Raw genomic sequence first — 17,063 nt, 5'->3', positions numbered from 1 at the left:
TGAAGCTGGCACTGAGGTATAGGCCAAATTACAACTTTCACTGTTATTTATTTTTAAGGTAAGATATGTGCACTAGGATAAAAGAATGTGAATGAATGTGTCATAGTACTGGCTTGTAATTTTATAATATGCAGAAAAAACAACAAAAGAACTCCATCACGCATGTTTTTATTACTGCTGGGATGTTTTTATTGTGTACTGTTAACATATCAGAAGAAATGAGACACCATGTGACCGCAGAATGAAGTGAAATAAAGATCAGATGTCATTAACTGTGAAAGAAAGATTACAGTACCTAGACTAACTCTAATCTGGTCATATTGTTTTTAATTCTAAGAACTTCATACACTAATCCAACATTAAATATAACATATAAAGGAATAGAGATGACTACATCAAAAGACTAAACAACGTTTTGAAAGGTAACACAGTGACAGTAAATCATTTTCCTGAATACTGGTACACTCTGACAGATGATTTCATTGACATTTTAATGAACAAGCTGTTTGTTCTTGCCCTCTTATCTTTTTGATCTACTCTTTCAAGGCACTTTCTACAGGCATTCATATGTTTTGTTTTCGTTCAATAGGCTTATTTATTTATTTATTGCCTTAATGCCAAAAATGATTTGAGAGTTCCTCTGTTTTGATATCTCATTTAATATAGCCTCACTTCTTTAACCAATAATTCTTGTGTCTTGATAATGCACACATATTTGCATTCCTGGTAAGTTTATCATAATATTAAGAATATCTTGATTCACCAATTTAATGCTATTTATTTCACATAAACTTTTCTGTAGTTATTTATTGCTAATAAATTTCATAAATCTTAGTAAAATCATCACACAATAAGGCATGGTATTTTTTTTCTTTCTTTTTCTTTATTTATTTACACTTATTTCATTTATTTATTTTGCAATGATTTTTATTAAGATGTGTTTAAGCGCTTTATTGCTTTTTTGCTCAGTGTTTGATTGGCGGGTTTTAAATTACAGAACACAAGAACCTACATCAAAACTACTTTTCCTAAAATATGAACATTATCAGTGTGCAAAACTATCAAGTACTATCTTGTAAATCCCACAAAGTTATTTCAGTAGTCCTTTTATCTTCCATTCAACCATCCATTCATCTATATATTAACACTCTTTTATTCAGGATTATCTGACCCACACTATTAAAATGTACATGCACTTTCCACAACAGTTTCAATGAAACCAGAATTATACAGATTCTCTCTGTCTTACACACTCCCATTATCCTCTGATTCATGGTATTATTCAAGCCTTTCTTATCTAGAAGAAATGAATTATCCCATCTCGTAGTACCTCCGGGGTGGTCCTTTAATCCAACCTACACGGCCAGATCACCTGGTCTGTCTCGGTTACTACTAGTACCGCTGGTCTTGCTAAGCCGGCGCTTGTCTCTGAAGTAGCCTGGTTGGGGGGACGGCGTGGAGGGGGCACTTGGTGTCATATCACCCAGAACTCGAGTCTCAGGACTCTCGTAACTCATCTGCAGGAAGTCCACAGCCGGCTCCAGATCATCGTGGCTGTGGTGATGCCGCTCAGTGGCCATGTTGACAGAGTTCTGCTGGTGGGCCAGGCGGTTGGTGAAGGGCTGGCAGGATTGGTGGATGTGATGAAGGTGATGGTGATGCAGATGCGGTGGTGATCTCGGACCTTGGCTTGACGCTAGGCACTGGTTGAAATCTGGGGGTGGGGTGCACGTTTGGGAGGTATGTTGCTGAGCTGTTTCACTCAGTTCCATTGGAATACTTGTCTTGCCAAGTTTGGCTACAGAAACAACATTAATGCTTTTGACATCACTGGCATTTTTTTCGGCATATTTTCGAAGGCATTGCTTGCACTTTTTCCATCCAAGGTGGTACAGTTCTAGCACACTGAGGAGCAGTGAAACACCTGCCACTGCCAGCATAAACACAATGAAGACGTTTTTCTCAGTTGGACGGGACATGTAACAATTCACACGGTTGGGACAAGGCGACATGTTACAAGGATACAGAGCATTCAGGAAGATCCCATACATCATGTACTGGATAACAATGAAAGTCACTTCCATGACCAAGCGGATCACAATACTCAGGATGTACGTCTGAAGCAGCGCCCCCTTTAGGTGGATATTTGTCTTTGGAACTTTGAATTCCTCTTTCTGTTCCAAATACTCCTTCTCTCCTTTGTTGTCTTCACCCTTCTCCTCATGCTCCTTCCGTTTCCGCTTCTCCTCCATGCGGACAGTGTGCATGGCATGGCCCATGTAGATGAGGGATGGTGTTGATACGAAGACGATCTGCAGCACCCAGTAGCGGATATGGGCAATGGGGAAAGCTCGGTCATAACAGACGTTGGTGCAACCGGGTTGCAGTGTGTCACACATGAAGTCGGACTGCTCGTCGCCCCACGATGACTCCGCTGCCGTGCCCAGCACCAGGATACGGAAGATGAACAGCACGGTCAACCACACCTTCCCCACTATTGTGGAGTGCTCCTGCACCTCCTCCAGAAAATTCCCCAAGAGACTCCAGTCCCCCATCACTCCACGCCAACACTATCGATGCAGAGAGAGAAAAAAAGAAAAAAAAAAGAGGAGATTGGCATTGAGATAATTTTTCAATACCAATGAAATGCATACTACTGAAAAATAGCAATGCAAATACAAATGAACAAAGTTTTGTGCAAAACTGTTTATTCCCTCTAGGATTCTTTTTTAATTTTTCTTTGTAAAAAAAAAAAAAAAAAGAAAGAAAAAAAGGGGGGTTATATATGGTTATATTGTTCATATATGTGTTATTTAACAGATTAAAAAAAGTCTCTCTCTCTCTACATAACCAATCACTGTAATAATTTAGTCTGAAGATGGCGCTGCTCTGTTGGTTTATGTAGTTGACTGGAGAGATTATAATACGGCAGGGGTGTCCTGGAGGACCACTGTCCCCTTCAGAGTTTAGCTCCAACCCTAATTAAACACACCTGAACCAGCTAATCAAGGTCTGTTCAGGCATAAAAAACTTCCAGCCAGGTGTGTTGAGGCAAGTTGGAGTTAAACTCTGCGGGACACGGCCCTCCAGGACAGAGTTTGGACACCCCTGCAATATGGCAATCAAGATTTTTTTTTATATATATATATATATATATATATATAAATATCAAAGGGATTTAATTTGTGCATGATATTGATGTTTATTGTTTTATCATTTGAAACAAATTTAAAAACGTATTTTCTGTGAAAAATGTGCTGTCAAATATGAAGACACTGCATCTGAAAAGATCACGTGCTGTGTGTCATGATACTGTATATTGTATATTTACAGTATAAGGCCTAAGAGGGGAGCACTATGAACTTAAACACAGACGGGACTGTACTAATTTTAGTCTGGCCTGCCCTATTTTTCGGGGTAGGATGGGAACAGTGGTCTTGGCAGGGTAGATCAGGGCAATGTGATGCCAAGGGCCCTGAGAACCACCTCTCTGAATGACCCTGTCCAGGACTAGATAGGGTGATCATTTTACCACATACAGCTGTCTCCCAACTACATCACGTGTACCAGCCTTTGTGCTTCTGGTTTTGTCCCTGCGTGAGTGATGAAGCTATTAGGATGCTGCATGGACTAACTGAACTTCTCAACATAGAGTCAAATTAAAATAAATTGCTGGGTCAGTGTTCCAAGTTCAGACAAATATTGTAGGCTGAGAAACCAGACCAGACCAAACCAGGATTATATATGTAAATATATGTTTCATCTCCCTGTCTGATGTGAGCATAAATATTGGAACAGTTGCCTCACAGGTCTTTCTTAATGTTCAGCTGTGTCCTGCTGCATTAATTCTTCAGATATTAAAACCAAGGAATGTGTCTTATCAGTTATATCCATTGCTTCTGCATTCTAAGTCTTGCATTCCATGATGACACACACAAACCAGGATGAAGATGAGGAAGCAGACTCTGAAAGCAAAATCAAGCAATTTGGATGCTAAAAGAAAAGAGGAAGTCAATTAGAACTATATGGGAAAAAAGGGCATGGAGAAACGACGACCTGATCGACTGAGAAAAACAACAGTAGTTGATGACAGACAAATCATAAAAGCTGTGAAAATGAACCCTAAAATCATGTCTGTAAAGTCATCAACAACCTCCAGAAAGCTTGGGTGATGCTCTGTCAATCTACAGTCTGCAGGAAAATTTGACACAAAATTACAGAAGCTACACAGCTGATCAGCACAAAAATAAAAAGGCAAGATTCTTCACAAATGTGACCCAGTAGAGTTTTAGAACTGAGATGATGGACAGATGAGGTAAAGATTAACCTTTATCTAAGTGATTGGAAAGGAAAATTGTGGAGAAAAAAGGTAACTGCAAATGATTCTAAGCTTGGTGGAGGTGGTGTCATGACATGGGCATGTGTGGCTGCTCTGATTGCATGCAAGGCAACTAAATATCAGCTTTTAATCTTTTACATCTGCCTTAAATTCAACTGTTCCAATACTTATGCTCACATCAAACAGTGGGATGAAGTCTAAAAGTGCTGTCCTTTTTATTTGGTAAAACAGGTATGTGTCGAAAGACCTAATAATAATTATATTATATATTTTCATATTTTAATCATACTTGCAAATGTCTTGACTTATGTATATGGTAGTAACCAGAATAACAATTTTGGGATAAAAATGGCTGAAAGTTTGTTGAAATCAAAACAACTTCTTTAGCATTTAATTTATTAAGCTATGTCACACCATTAATTTGAATAAAGATAGTATTTTTTTTTTCATATATTTTATGAGCAAAAAACAAAACACAAATTCTTTCCTAAAGAGATGATTTAATAGTACTGTATATTCTATATTATTTAAAGAAGTAAATACTAAGAACAAACTCCTTCAAAAGTTTCCCTTCTGTTTCTCCAAAATGTGTCAAACGTGACCTCGGGTGTATTAATCTTCGACATTAACATTAACACTGTCCAGTGTTGCTTCCCAAAATAACATAATGATCACTTTCTCATTTCCGTAAATGCCAGTCCAGACACTTCAGTCTCCCCTTCAATAAATCACTCTAAATTCCAGTCATTTTATAAAGCATCTTGTTTATCTCTAAAATAAGTAGTTAATTCTAAATGAAGTTGATACTATTGATCTATCAGCTTTAGTTGTAAAATCAGTGTGCTCTGACACACACAATCTTGTTTTAGGGTCTCCACGTGCCTGTTTTAATTGTTTTCTTCAGCACCAGTTAAGGGTACTTGGAAAGGGCTTTCAATTTAATGTTATTTACAGGAGGTTGTCAGACAAATACCCATTCAATCTCAAAGGTTTTATGAAGCACTAACTGCAGCCACACAGTAGAGAGTTATCTTGAAAGTGATGTGGTTCTGTGCCTGCCTATGCTCTCACACCCATCTTGTACCAAACACTGTTTTTTTTCTGTACAAATATGGACTGACAGTTTGCAAATTTTGCATAGAGGCCCATCTACCTTTTCAGCAGATGTAAAATAGTCAAATATTTACAGTTATGATCTACAGTTAGTATAGTGAGAGTTAATCCAGAGATGACAAAAAAGTATGTAAATTCTATAATTTAATACTAATACTAATACTAATAATGTAATACTAATATATCTATAATTATATAAAAAAGTCAATTTTATTTTATTCACTTAAATGCATTTTGTACTTTTTACTACCTTTAAAGGTCCCATGATGTGGATTATTTTCTTTTTTTTTTAATGTTTTTTTTTTTTAATCTTTCCTGAGGTGTACTTATATTGATAGTATGATTTTTACATTTAGAATTAAAAAATAAAAGGCATTTTTGTAACCTGATTTTAGTCCTCTGGCTTGAATGCTCTGTTTGAAGGGGCGTTTCTGCTGTGAGATTCAGAGTAAACTGTTGTGATTGGCTGACACCTTTGCATTTGGCATGCGCATTACCCATGCCATGACACCACCTGCTTATAAATTATATAATTTCACATGCTGTGTGTCATGATACTGTATATTGTATATTTAAAGTAGGGCATGGGAGGGGAGTACTATGAAACACAGGTGTGAGTGTACACATTTTTTTTTTTTTTTTCAGCATTATTCAGAGCAAGATAAACTGGAGTGACTTTGTGTCAGACATGTGACACTTTGCTCACATCTGATTGGGCCTTCATCAAACTCAGACCTAATTGAGGCGTATGTGCCAGAATGGGGACAAAGGTATTGTAGTAATGTAAATTATGTAAAAAATTATGCATTTTTTGAACCACCAAGCATGCGAGCACGTTCAAGTACATCCCAAAACAAATTCAAGACATTGTAAAGGAGCGTAATCAGACCCTTTTAACACACACTGAATGGTGATATGCTATATATATATATATATATATCTTGTTTTTGTTTTTAATAGGCATCCAAGCAAAAGATAATGACTCCCTGTCACAATTAGTAAAAAGTTTTGTCAAAAAGCTTTTTTTTCCTTTTTGTTTTCTTTTTTTCTTCTTTGGCAGATGCTGTGATAACCAACTTCCCAGCAGCAACAGAGCTGGACTTGAGGAATGCAGTTGGGAAGCATTTTAAACAAATAAAACCAATAATTTCCTTTAAGTTCACTGTTGGCTGTTTGTTTTGTTAAAATACAGTACAGACCAAAAATTTGGACACACCTTCTCATTCAAAGAGTTTTCTTTATTTTCATGCCTATGAAAATTGTAGATTCACCCTGAAGGCATCAAAACTATGAATTAACACATGTGGAATTATATACAAAACAAAAAAGTGGGAAACAACTGAAAATATGTCATATTCTAGGTTCTTCAAAGTAGCCATCTTTTGCTTTGATTACTGCTTTGCACACTCTTGGCATTCTCTTGATGAGCTTCAAGAGGTAGTCACCTGAAATGGTCTTCCAACAGTCTTGAAGGAGTTCCCTGAGAGATGCTTAGCACTTGTTGGTCCTTTTGCCTTCAGTCTGCGGTCCAGCTCACCCCTAAACCATCTCGATTGGGTTCAGGTCCGGTGACTGTGGAGGCCAGGTCATCTGGCGCAGCATCCCATCACTCTCCTTCTTGATCAAATAACCCTTGATGCCTTCAGGGTGACTCTACAATTTTCATAGTCATGAAAATAAAGAAAACTCTTAGAATGAGAAGGTGTGTCCAAACTTTTGGTCTGTACTGTAAGTAAACCAACAAAAGGGTTAATCTTTGTTTTTTTGTCATTTATCCATAATGTTAAGTGTGATAAAATCTTAAGTTGTTAAAAATTCCAGATTTTCTTTATTAATATTTATATTTAAATGTATTGTATTTATTAAATTGTATTTTGTCATTATTTTCTTTTGTATTTTATAATCATTTTGTATTTTCTTAAGTTGTCCAAGTTGGTAAAAATGTTATTTTGCTTAAAAGCTGTATATTTCATTTGTTTGGATGGATTGCCATTTTGTTGTCTATTAGATGTGTATATGTCGGCATTCATTAGCTGTCTATTTGATGACTAGTCTATTCTTGGGCTATGGTTAGACGTCTATTAAATTTTCACTGACAGCCCAAATTTAGCCTTGTTTTAGCCTGGACGTCTGGGCTGTATTTAGATGGCTAATAGACGTCTTTTAAACAAAAAATTGCTTGCTGATATCAGATGCTTTAGAGATTACTGTAATTCAGAGATGGGAACTCAGTAAACACGAGTGCATATGTTGTGTTGGCAAAGGCTGTTCGGAATGGCATTGGTGGGAACGGAATCTTAGATGTTCATTAAAAAAACAAAACACAGAAGGAGGACGGAAATATCCATCTGATTCACACTGACTGGGCAATCTCTGTCGCCAATGTGCTCTCTCTCTCTTTCTCATTCTGTCTCTCCATTTTCCTTTTTTCCATCTTCATTTTCTTCTTCTCTTAGGAAGCAATTTCAAACAATATGATTTTCTTGCTACTTTTAAAGGAAACGAGTCTCTTAGGGTGTTTTCTTTCCCAAAGAGAGCAAAAGAACAACTCAAGATAAGAGTTCATTTGTGCTGATTATTTTGTATCTGGTTAATGCACAAAATCATAAAACCTGAAAACGGTTAGAGGTCAAAGTATTTCATGAAGACAGCAAACAATGGGACTTTAGTGCACATACACGGGTTTGTGAGATGAATGACAGGGAAGAACTTTCACCTGTTCTCATATGATTTTCTGTATTAATAAATAATATAGACGGATGGATTTGTTTTATAGTGAATGTAAATAGCCCTTTAATAACTTATTCTGGTTCCAGTGGAAAGGTGCTTATGGATCAGAATCTAAAACAAACTTTCCCAAACTATCCCTGAACTTCTTTTATATTGTTTGTTAGGAATCATCCGAGCTTCCCTTAGCCCTTAAGGACTCTTCATCTGTTCTTTATGACTCTAAGCCACTGTCAAACATTCAGTAACAAAAATAAACTTAGAAGAACATGCAGCCTCGCATTCCCATTTGCATCAGTTTAACAAGCTGGGAACATTGGCACAACACCTTTGAAACATTCTAGTAGCACTTCACAAAGGTGCCAGGCACTGTTGGCAAGCGAAGGCATGCTGGTTTTTCTCACAGTGATCACACTGGTACTCACACCATAAGAGGCACTGCAATGCCCACGCATGAGACTGATTCCTTAACTCTGAATAAATATTTATTTAAGCCCCTTCCCCTCAACCTGATGGCAGGGACTACCAGAATCAGCATGACACCACAGACTGTAGTCACATCTTTGTCCCATTATAACCAGAAGTGTAAACTAGGCAAGACACAAAGACAAACACTGTGGTTTATATAGTTCTGCTTATAAGTTTATCCCTTGCAGAATCTGCATGATGTTTATCTTTTTTTTTTCAAGTACGAAGGATGATAAAAATTGCATAAATTATTTAATGAATGATAAAGCTATTGTCACCTAAATGTACAGTTTAAAAGTTAAATTTACAGTTTAAAAGTTTAGGGTCAACAACATTTTTGTTGTTGTTTTTGAAAAATGAATATATTTTCATTCAGCAAGGACACATGATACTGCTTAAAAGGGACAGGAAAATCATTTAAAAGGTTACAAGAGATTTCTATTCCAAAGAAATACTGTTCTTTTTAACTTTCTATTCATTAAAATTTGAAAAGCTGTTTTCAACATTAATAAGAACAAAAAGCCAAAAAATCAGTTTAATGAAACACGAATTCGAAATAATGATTTCAGAAGTATCACGTGCACATTGAATAATGGAGTAATGGCTGCTGAAAACTCAGCTTTCCATCACTGAAAAAAATTACATTTTAAAATATTATTAAATTGTAATAATATTTCACAATATTACTGTTTTACTGTATTTTTGATTAATTGCATGCAAAAGCATTAAAAAAACTTTCTAACTCCAAATTTTTTTATAGTTTAGCATATATTCCACATGACAAAGCAGTAAGTAAATTTAAACAAAGTAGCATGTATATATTTACCCCTGGCTCTTAATATACTGTATTTCTTCTTTAAGCATTAATGAATGTAGTCTTTTTACCTTATAGGATAGAATGTTAATTAAGTAAATAGAATATTTGGTAAATGATGTAAACATCTGTTATGCTGGTTTTTAGCATGGTAATATATACATACAACCTGCTTTTGTGTTTTCCTCTTTAAATAATCATGATTCATGTAGACAATTGTCACAATTACTGGACAAAGCAAACTATTATCATTTCTAGTGGAAGTCTAATCCTGTGTATTCACTTGTGTTACCTGGACTTGAACTTGCGTACCAAGTTCAAGCTAAATGCATGCTTTAAAGACAAAGGACAGAACAACTGTTTAAGCCAGGCATTCCAGGACTCAAGCTTTTGCCATTTGAAGTGAGAATAATCTTCTCCTGACTCGGCCAAGTGCAGAACCCCATTATACAAAAACACCAGCACATATCATCGCCTGCCATCCAGTGGGATCCCTCATATGAGCCATGAAGGCAATCGTTACTCTGCTTGTCAGGCTGCTAACAGGGTGATGTGTTTCCTTACATGGTGGTTCTGTTTCTCTTTTCACTGTCAGAGAAACTGCACTGATCAGACAAGGTCTTGTTAATCAAGACAGGCACTACTTGTCATCACATACAGGGCTTCTGCACTTTGCAAGTGTGATATGAAAGATATATTTAACATACAATGACCCTTAAAATGTATTTGGACGCTTAAGTCACACTTACAAATGTATGAATGTCACTGCATTAAATAACAAAACAGCAAACCAATAGGACCAATATAATTTTCACTTTTAAAGCAAAAAAATTGCTGGTTTTTAAATAAAAACATGGCTGAGAAAAATGGAGTAAGGTCTGAAAGAAGAAATCTACCGTCATTTGTTTGCAGTTGCAACTTGGTTTGACATTTAATTTAATTACATTAATACATTTGTAAGTGTAGATTAAGTGGGGCCACTGTACATGATTATACACGTAAAACTGATCTGGATACACACCAATCACAGCACAGGTGATTTAATTCATATTCCTACTTAAAATAGTCTAGACAGTCAGTCAGATACGGAAATAATCTTTGGCCAAAGTACCATAAAATCATAATCCTTTATAATGTCAAAAGTGATGTCATAATGTTCAAATGTAATTATACTGGATTCTAAATGATTATTTGTGACAATGTAACAAAAAAAGTACACTATACCTCAAAATTATGGAAATAAATTAAAGAAGTAAAAAAAAATAATACTATTGAACTATTAAAGTGATGCATAAAAGTTCATTACCTGCCTGACTTCTGACTTCTGAGACTGTCTTTGGTTGAGTCTTCTGTGGTCTTGTCCTCTTCAGATGAATGAGTGGGGTGTTATTCTGTGGCCCGGGGGTCCTGTAGATGTAGCCCAGCTCTGGTGTCTGTATGACAGTGGGGATATATACTAAGCAATGAAGAAAAATGGCAGTGTATCTCTATGCAAAACTGTAGTATGCAAATACTGGAGTTCATAAATAACGCAGGCCCCCTCGTGCCCATCCCACTGTGGGAATAGAGCACTCTGAGAAATGCTATCTCAGGGAGCAATTCAAACCCCCCTCTACTCTTCCTCCTCCCCCTCTCTTCCTCTTTCCTTCCCCCTCTCCTTCTCTCTCTCTAGTTGCCCCCCCACCCCATCCCTATCTACAACACCCCCCCCCCCCCCCACACACACACACACACACACCAGAATGCCTTGGTGGCACTCTATTCTGGTAAGAAGAATACCAGCTTGTAAAGAGAGGAAATGAGATTGTAATAGAACACAATGGCTGTTCTTCTCAGGCTGGTTGTTGGTGATTTGATGCGTTGTGCTCATATCACTGTGTGTTTGTTGAAGTTTGAAGTTTTACACAACTTTTATCTTCACCATGCACTTCCCCATGTAAACTTTGACCTCCATTTCAACAAGTAATTCTCTCTTTCTGTGTATATATTTATAATTGTATGATGAAAAAGCCTTGTTGTGCAGTTTTTGTTTAGAATGCAAGGGCACACTGGTTCAAATGCTGATGTAATTTAACTAAAACTGTTTTTTAAGAAATAAGAAAAATATTAACAACCAGATAGCCATTGATCACTGTTTAAAATTAGCATTAAATTAACATTTCATATTAAAGAGAAAATAAAATTGGTGTTATGGTGGGTGATTGGACATTATATTTACACTAATTTGCAAATAACCACATGAATGGGTGAGTACAGTCACAGGGTTGTAAATACAAATACTTTTTTAAATCAAAATAACTGTGCAAGTTGTCAATTGGAAAAATGTGCCAGGAGTGACATTACAGCAAAATAATATTATGTTATTTCTATTCATGTGTCACAAGACTTTAAAAATGAAGTGGCAATAAAAGTGTGTTCAGTTTTATCTGAAACAGATGACTGTGAGCCTGGGGATGTTTTATTGTGTTGGTTGTTGTAAGTATTGTGGCAGTTCAGGTATTTAACATTCAGTGAGTGGCACAAAAAAGGTTAATGTTTCCAAAAAAAAAAAAAAAGGTTAGAACAACAACATACCACCTACATCAAACCCTCCCCTAAACCAAGCAGTGGTGTTAACAAAAGCAAATATAAAATAAATTTGCACTTGCTGAAGCAGTCATGACATTTGAGCTTGCTTAAACAAGTATTTGTAGTCTTTATCATGTTATGTTTCACGGGACTCATTCCCAAGCGCTCCACTGAGCTACTGAGCAAGTACACTGGACAAGTTATAAAACTCATACAGAGTTGGGTATGAGATGTACATTTCCAAAAGATTGATTTACCACAGTGTGTGATTTGTAAAAGGTCATAGCATTGGGCAAATAAAAAGTATTTATTAATTTATAATCTGCTCCATAATCATATGTGTAAAAATTATTACAGGTTTTTGGAGGTTTTCCTGCCACTAGTTAAAATTTAAGCTCTAAAAATGCAGCATATGTTATTTTTGGAGTTTGCTAAAAAAATATATATTTAATTTTTTCTCAATGAGACATGCTTGGCCAATAATTATGAACGTTAGAGCTTACTGTAAGTTACTTCTTGACACTTAACACACAAAATGGTCAATGAGTTAAATAGCAACACCCTGGCAACCACCCACAACATCCTAACATGTGAGTTCAGCACAGTCAAACCCCACTCACATTTTCCCACTCACATTTTTTTTTCATCAGCTGAACAATATGACACATAAGAATTATAGCAGCAATGGTTGTATCAGTAGTAATAGGATATTAAAATCTTGTACCTGATTAGATGATCTCTTTCTCTTCTTCATCCAGGTGTCCTTCTCTCTCTCCTTCCCACAGTATTGTTAGGCTACCGTATCCCAGTGAGGAAGCAACTGTATGAAATTCAACCAACTTCACAGAGATTTATTTAAACAGAAGCCTGAGCTATAATCTCTCTGTCTCTCTCTGCATTGCTTATGCTGCTCATTGGCTGAGAGCCGAAAGATGCATGTCAGCTTTATATAATGACAATCTTTTAGATTTCATTCCTCCTTGCTCCAGGGTCTGTGTGTGTCTTTGTGTGTACGTGTCAGTGTGCGTGTGTGTGTGTGGTGGGAATCCTTTATATTTGAGTACTCCTTGCTGCTGGGTCCATGTGTGTTTGTGTATGTCTGTATATATATATATATATATATATATATATATATATATATATATATATATATATATATATATATATATATATATAGCATAATGTGCACAATGATGCTAATATGGTGTAAGGGACACCAGAGGGCTGTTGATGACTTTGTGTCATAACAAGTTCACTCACTCATTCAGAGCAATAGAGAAATGGAAAGTAAGGAAAAACAAGTAAATGGAAAACTTCCTAAACCTCTAATCTTTGGCCCATATTTTAAGATCCACTTATTTTATTTAATACCCTTGTATTCATTTTCCATTAAAATGGGAAATGGAATGGAAAGTGGATGAAAATTCCCATCAGCCATCTGTTTTACTATTGAATCAATGATTATTTGTGCACCACACATCTAGCACCACACATCACCTCAGTGAATCTGAGTATGTTTAAGTGTTTTTTTTTTTTTCTTCTTCTTCTTCTTTGGCTGTTTCCCCATTTCTTCACACATATATAACCAGGATACATTTTTGTAGTTTGGGAAAAATGTTGAATGTCAAGAGATGACAGGTGGCTCTGGATTTAAACATGGGGCATTGAAGGCATCCTTGGCGCTCTCTTTTCTTCATAATTCTGTCTGTGCATGTGTAATGTTTGTTTAAAATTGTAAGGCAGCAATTAATTTTTATGAAATAAAATAGTTATTTCAGAATAAAACAGTATTTCCAATACTGAAGTATAAACTGGAAATCAGAGAAAGACATTGCCTAGTAAAATATCTGTAATCATAAAAATAGATATAGTTTTTTTTTGTTTGTTTGTTTGTTTTTTTTACTTCTAACTTACTCTAGGCTACTGTTCGAAGGTTTTTGGTCAGTAAATTTTTTATATTTTTTTTGTTTTTTGTTTTTTTTAAATGAATACCTTTTTTTTACAGTAAAGACATAAAACATTTATAAAAGATTTCTATTTCAAACGAATGCTGTTCTGTTTAACTTTCTATTCATTAAAATCCTGAAAAATGTTTTTTTGGTTCCTAATATTCTTGTAACAACAAAGAAGGAGGTAATTTTGAAACAAGTTTTACTTTTTTGGGTAAATTATTTATTTAAGTAACAAGTAATATAAAGCCTAATATAATATTAAACACAATGTTAAACATAAGATGTCAATATTTTATGTGTATTCTATTTGTTTCAAATAACTAATAAATTGTACAACTACAGAATTTCACAAACAAATAGCATTTTCTAATCAAATCAAGTCATGGATCACATAATTAGAACAATTTCCACAGCATTTCTCAGATCTCCTACCCATATTTATCACCGTGAAGCCACGACAATCTCTTTTTGTCAGTTTCTATCACCCTTTACTATTCTGAATATGCCGATTATATGATATGCTGACACAGCTAAGGCAAAGCAGGAGAGATGTGCAAAGCCTTTTTAAAGGGACACTCCACCCCTACAGAAACTAGCTCAGGAAAGAAGGAGACTGACAGACGTTATTCTAAGAGAAAGGAGGAAGCTAATTTCAATGTCACTTCAGCTAATTTCATCAGAGGGTACTCAACAACTATTAAAGAATGGCACAAGCAAGGCCAAGGTCATGGGTTCGATTCCTAACGAACAACCAAACAGACACAAAATATACTCTGGATGCACTGTAAATCTCTTTGGATAAATCAAATGGCAAATGCATAAATGTAAATGTCAAACAACCAGGCCCTGCAGTTTATTTTATCCTAATAGCATTTTTTATATATGTATACTTTTAACTTATAATGTAAATAGAATCGCTAGTTTCACTTATTTTATTTCAACTCATTTACTCAAAATTTAAAGGGGTCATATGATGTTTTTTTAAAGATCATTATTTTGTGCATTTGGTGTAATAGAGTATGTTGACATGCTTTAATGTTCAAAAAAGACATTCTTTTTTAAATACTGTCCATAATTGTAGGTTCTCTATGCTCCGCCTATCTCAAATGAGTAGTTTTCTACAAAGTCTTTTTGCAAACCCGTTTGGCTAATTACATCAGAATGATTAATTTGTGATTGTGACATTCTGAAAAGCTGATAGAGAACACTCAGCATAATTGTTAAATACTGGATTTGTTTAAAATTTATCAGTAATAATTCACAGAGGCACAGCAGTATTTCACTGGGGCTCGTGCCCTAGTAAAAAGACACTGGAATATAATTTAAATATAATTTAAATCCATCCATCCCTTAGATTCTTCATCCTCTTTTTAGCAGTGAGGAACTGCTGAGGTCTGCATTCATTCAGCTGTAGGAGATTTGCCATGTTAGACAGAGTGAAAACATTGCTTTGACATAAATTCAAATGGTTGTTTCTCTGTATGACACATATGAATGTTGGTAGGGAAATATAATTTTCAGACTTGATATAGCAATCTTCAAGCATTTTTAATTTCTGGACTGTGCATGTATTGCTGTAAAACCTAAAGTGCGTTGGTTTCAAATGCATACTTCAACTTTACAGTGCCCCAAAAAGCATTTGAAACTCTTAAGTCTTACTTATCAAAAATATATGAATGTAATTAATTACATTAGATAAAACAACCAACAACGTGGCATTTGCAATCAATGATGCCTGACAGCAAAGACTTATGACGTTTTGAAAGAGCTTATAACACTATAAATATTTTATATATAAATGACAAAAAATATCTATATATTTATTACATCTAATCGTACATTTGTTCTTTTAAAGGAGAACAGGAAATGTGTTGTGGCAGATTAGTATTTGATAGTTGTGTTGTAGCTTCATGAGTGTCTGCTGCATTGGCACAATGTGAGCTCACGCCTGACTGCTCATCCTCCATAGGCTCAATGCTCTGGAATGACATCATGTCTTTCTGTGTCATCCTATCACTATTCATGTGGCTTATCCTGCTAGTGTCCACTATATCAACACACAAACTCCTCTAGGGCACAATTACCAGGGCCTGAAATGCAAGGTATACCATGAAGTCAATTAAATAATGTATCAGTTTTTTTCAGTCTGATATAAACATTTTTTTTTCTTTTTCTTTAATGAATAAAAAGGGCTAATGTATGTAAAATGAGAATATAATTTACTCTCTAACATATTTAGTTTTTTTACACACTATTATTAATAATATTGTATTCATGACATTCTATTCTATTGTGCTATATCCACATCTTTATGAAAGAGAAACATGCCCTTATTTTGGGGTATCTGGGGATCAGTAAGTTAATGTGTAATAGTGCTCATGCTGTTTGCAAATGCTTTCTGAATAAAAGCCCCCACAATTAGTCACTGTTTTCTTTCTTGTGCCGCTATGTCATACTGAAATAATAAATTATACTGACAATATATTTAGTTTTATACAACAGTTTATTCTGGTCCATGAATCTGACTGGCAAAATCTGAGAGCCTAGCAGTGTGATATTCCAGTGATAAAAGAACCATTTTACCGTTTGCAACACTCTGCTTCCAGTATTTCTCACAGCGAGTGTCATAGCAGATGGCCAAATCCACTACAGTTTTTGTGTCACAGAATGTAGTTTTAAGAGTTTCTTTTAGGTGTAATTGTTTAGACTTCAAATATGCAGTGTGTTAATAAAGAAAAAAAAGGAATTAAAATTTGCTTCAGCGTTTTTGGATATGTGAGCTCCAGGGCACTCAGCGTTGCTTTGTTACTAGTTTTAAAGTGACATTTTGAAATGGTAACAGAGGCTTGGGCTCAGCTGTTAAACTGTCAAACTGATTTGAAACTATGGCAGAAGGAGGTATTTCCGCATAAGGAGAGTTTTTAAACACACTCCGTTGTTGTGCCATTGAACTGTTGCATAAACATAATATCAAACTCATAGCCATGCAAGTCTGCGGCCTGGTTTAACTTGAAGACACATAGACAAATTTTGATGTGCAATATTGTCAATGGCAGGTTATGGTTAAGGTTTAAACTTGTTA

At 35.5% G+C, this 17,063-nt stretch overlaps 1 protein-coding gene across 1 annotated transcript; it reads right to left on the bottom strand.

Annotated features, from left to right (window-relative positions):
- Positions 1-171: 171 nt before the first annotated feature.
- On the bottom strand, positions 172-11,044 carry LOC128019893 (gap junction alpha-5 protein-like). Its single transcript, XM_052606209.1, has 2 exons — positions 10,768-11,044; positions 172-2,570 (listed from the first exon to the last, which is right to left on the bottom strand). The coding sequence occupies exon 2, from the start codon at positions 2,553-2,555 to the stop codon at positions 1,356-1,358; it is 1,200 nt and encodes a 399-aa protein (XP_052462169.1). The 5' UTR covers positions 2,556-2,570; positions 10,768-11,044; the 3' UTR covers positions 172-1,355.
- Positions 11,045-17,063: the final 6,019 nt, after the last annotated feature.

The sequence above is a fragment of the Carassius gibelio genome, chromosome A9, assembly GCF_023724105.1.
Source record: "Carassius gibelio isolate Cgi1373 ecotype wild population from Czech Republic chromosome A9, carGib1.2-hapl.c, whole genome shotgun sequence".
NCBI classification, from domain to species: domain Eukaryota; kingdom Metazoa; phylum Chordata; class Actinopteri; order Cypriniformes; family Cyprinidae; genus Carassius; species Carassius gibelio.
The sequence above is the reverse complement of the archived record's forward strand: the minus strand, read 5'-3'. Positions and strand labels throughout refer to the sequence as shown.

Excerpts from the sequence above, each read along its gene's own strand:
- LOC128019893 (XM_052606209.1), bottom strand. The coding sequence starts at position 2,555 with ATGGGGGACTGGAGTCTCTTGGGGAATTTTCTGGAGGAGGTGCAGGAG.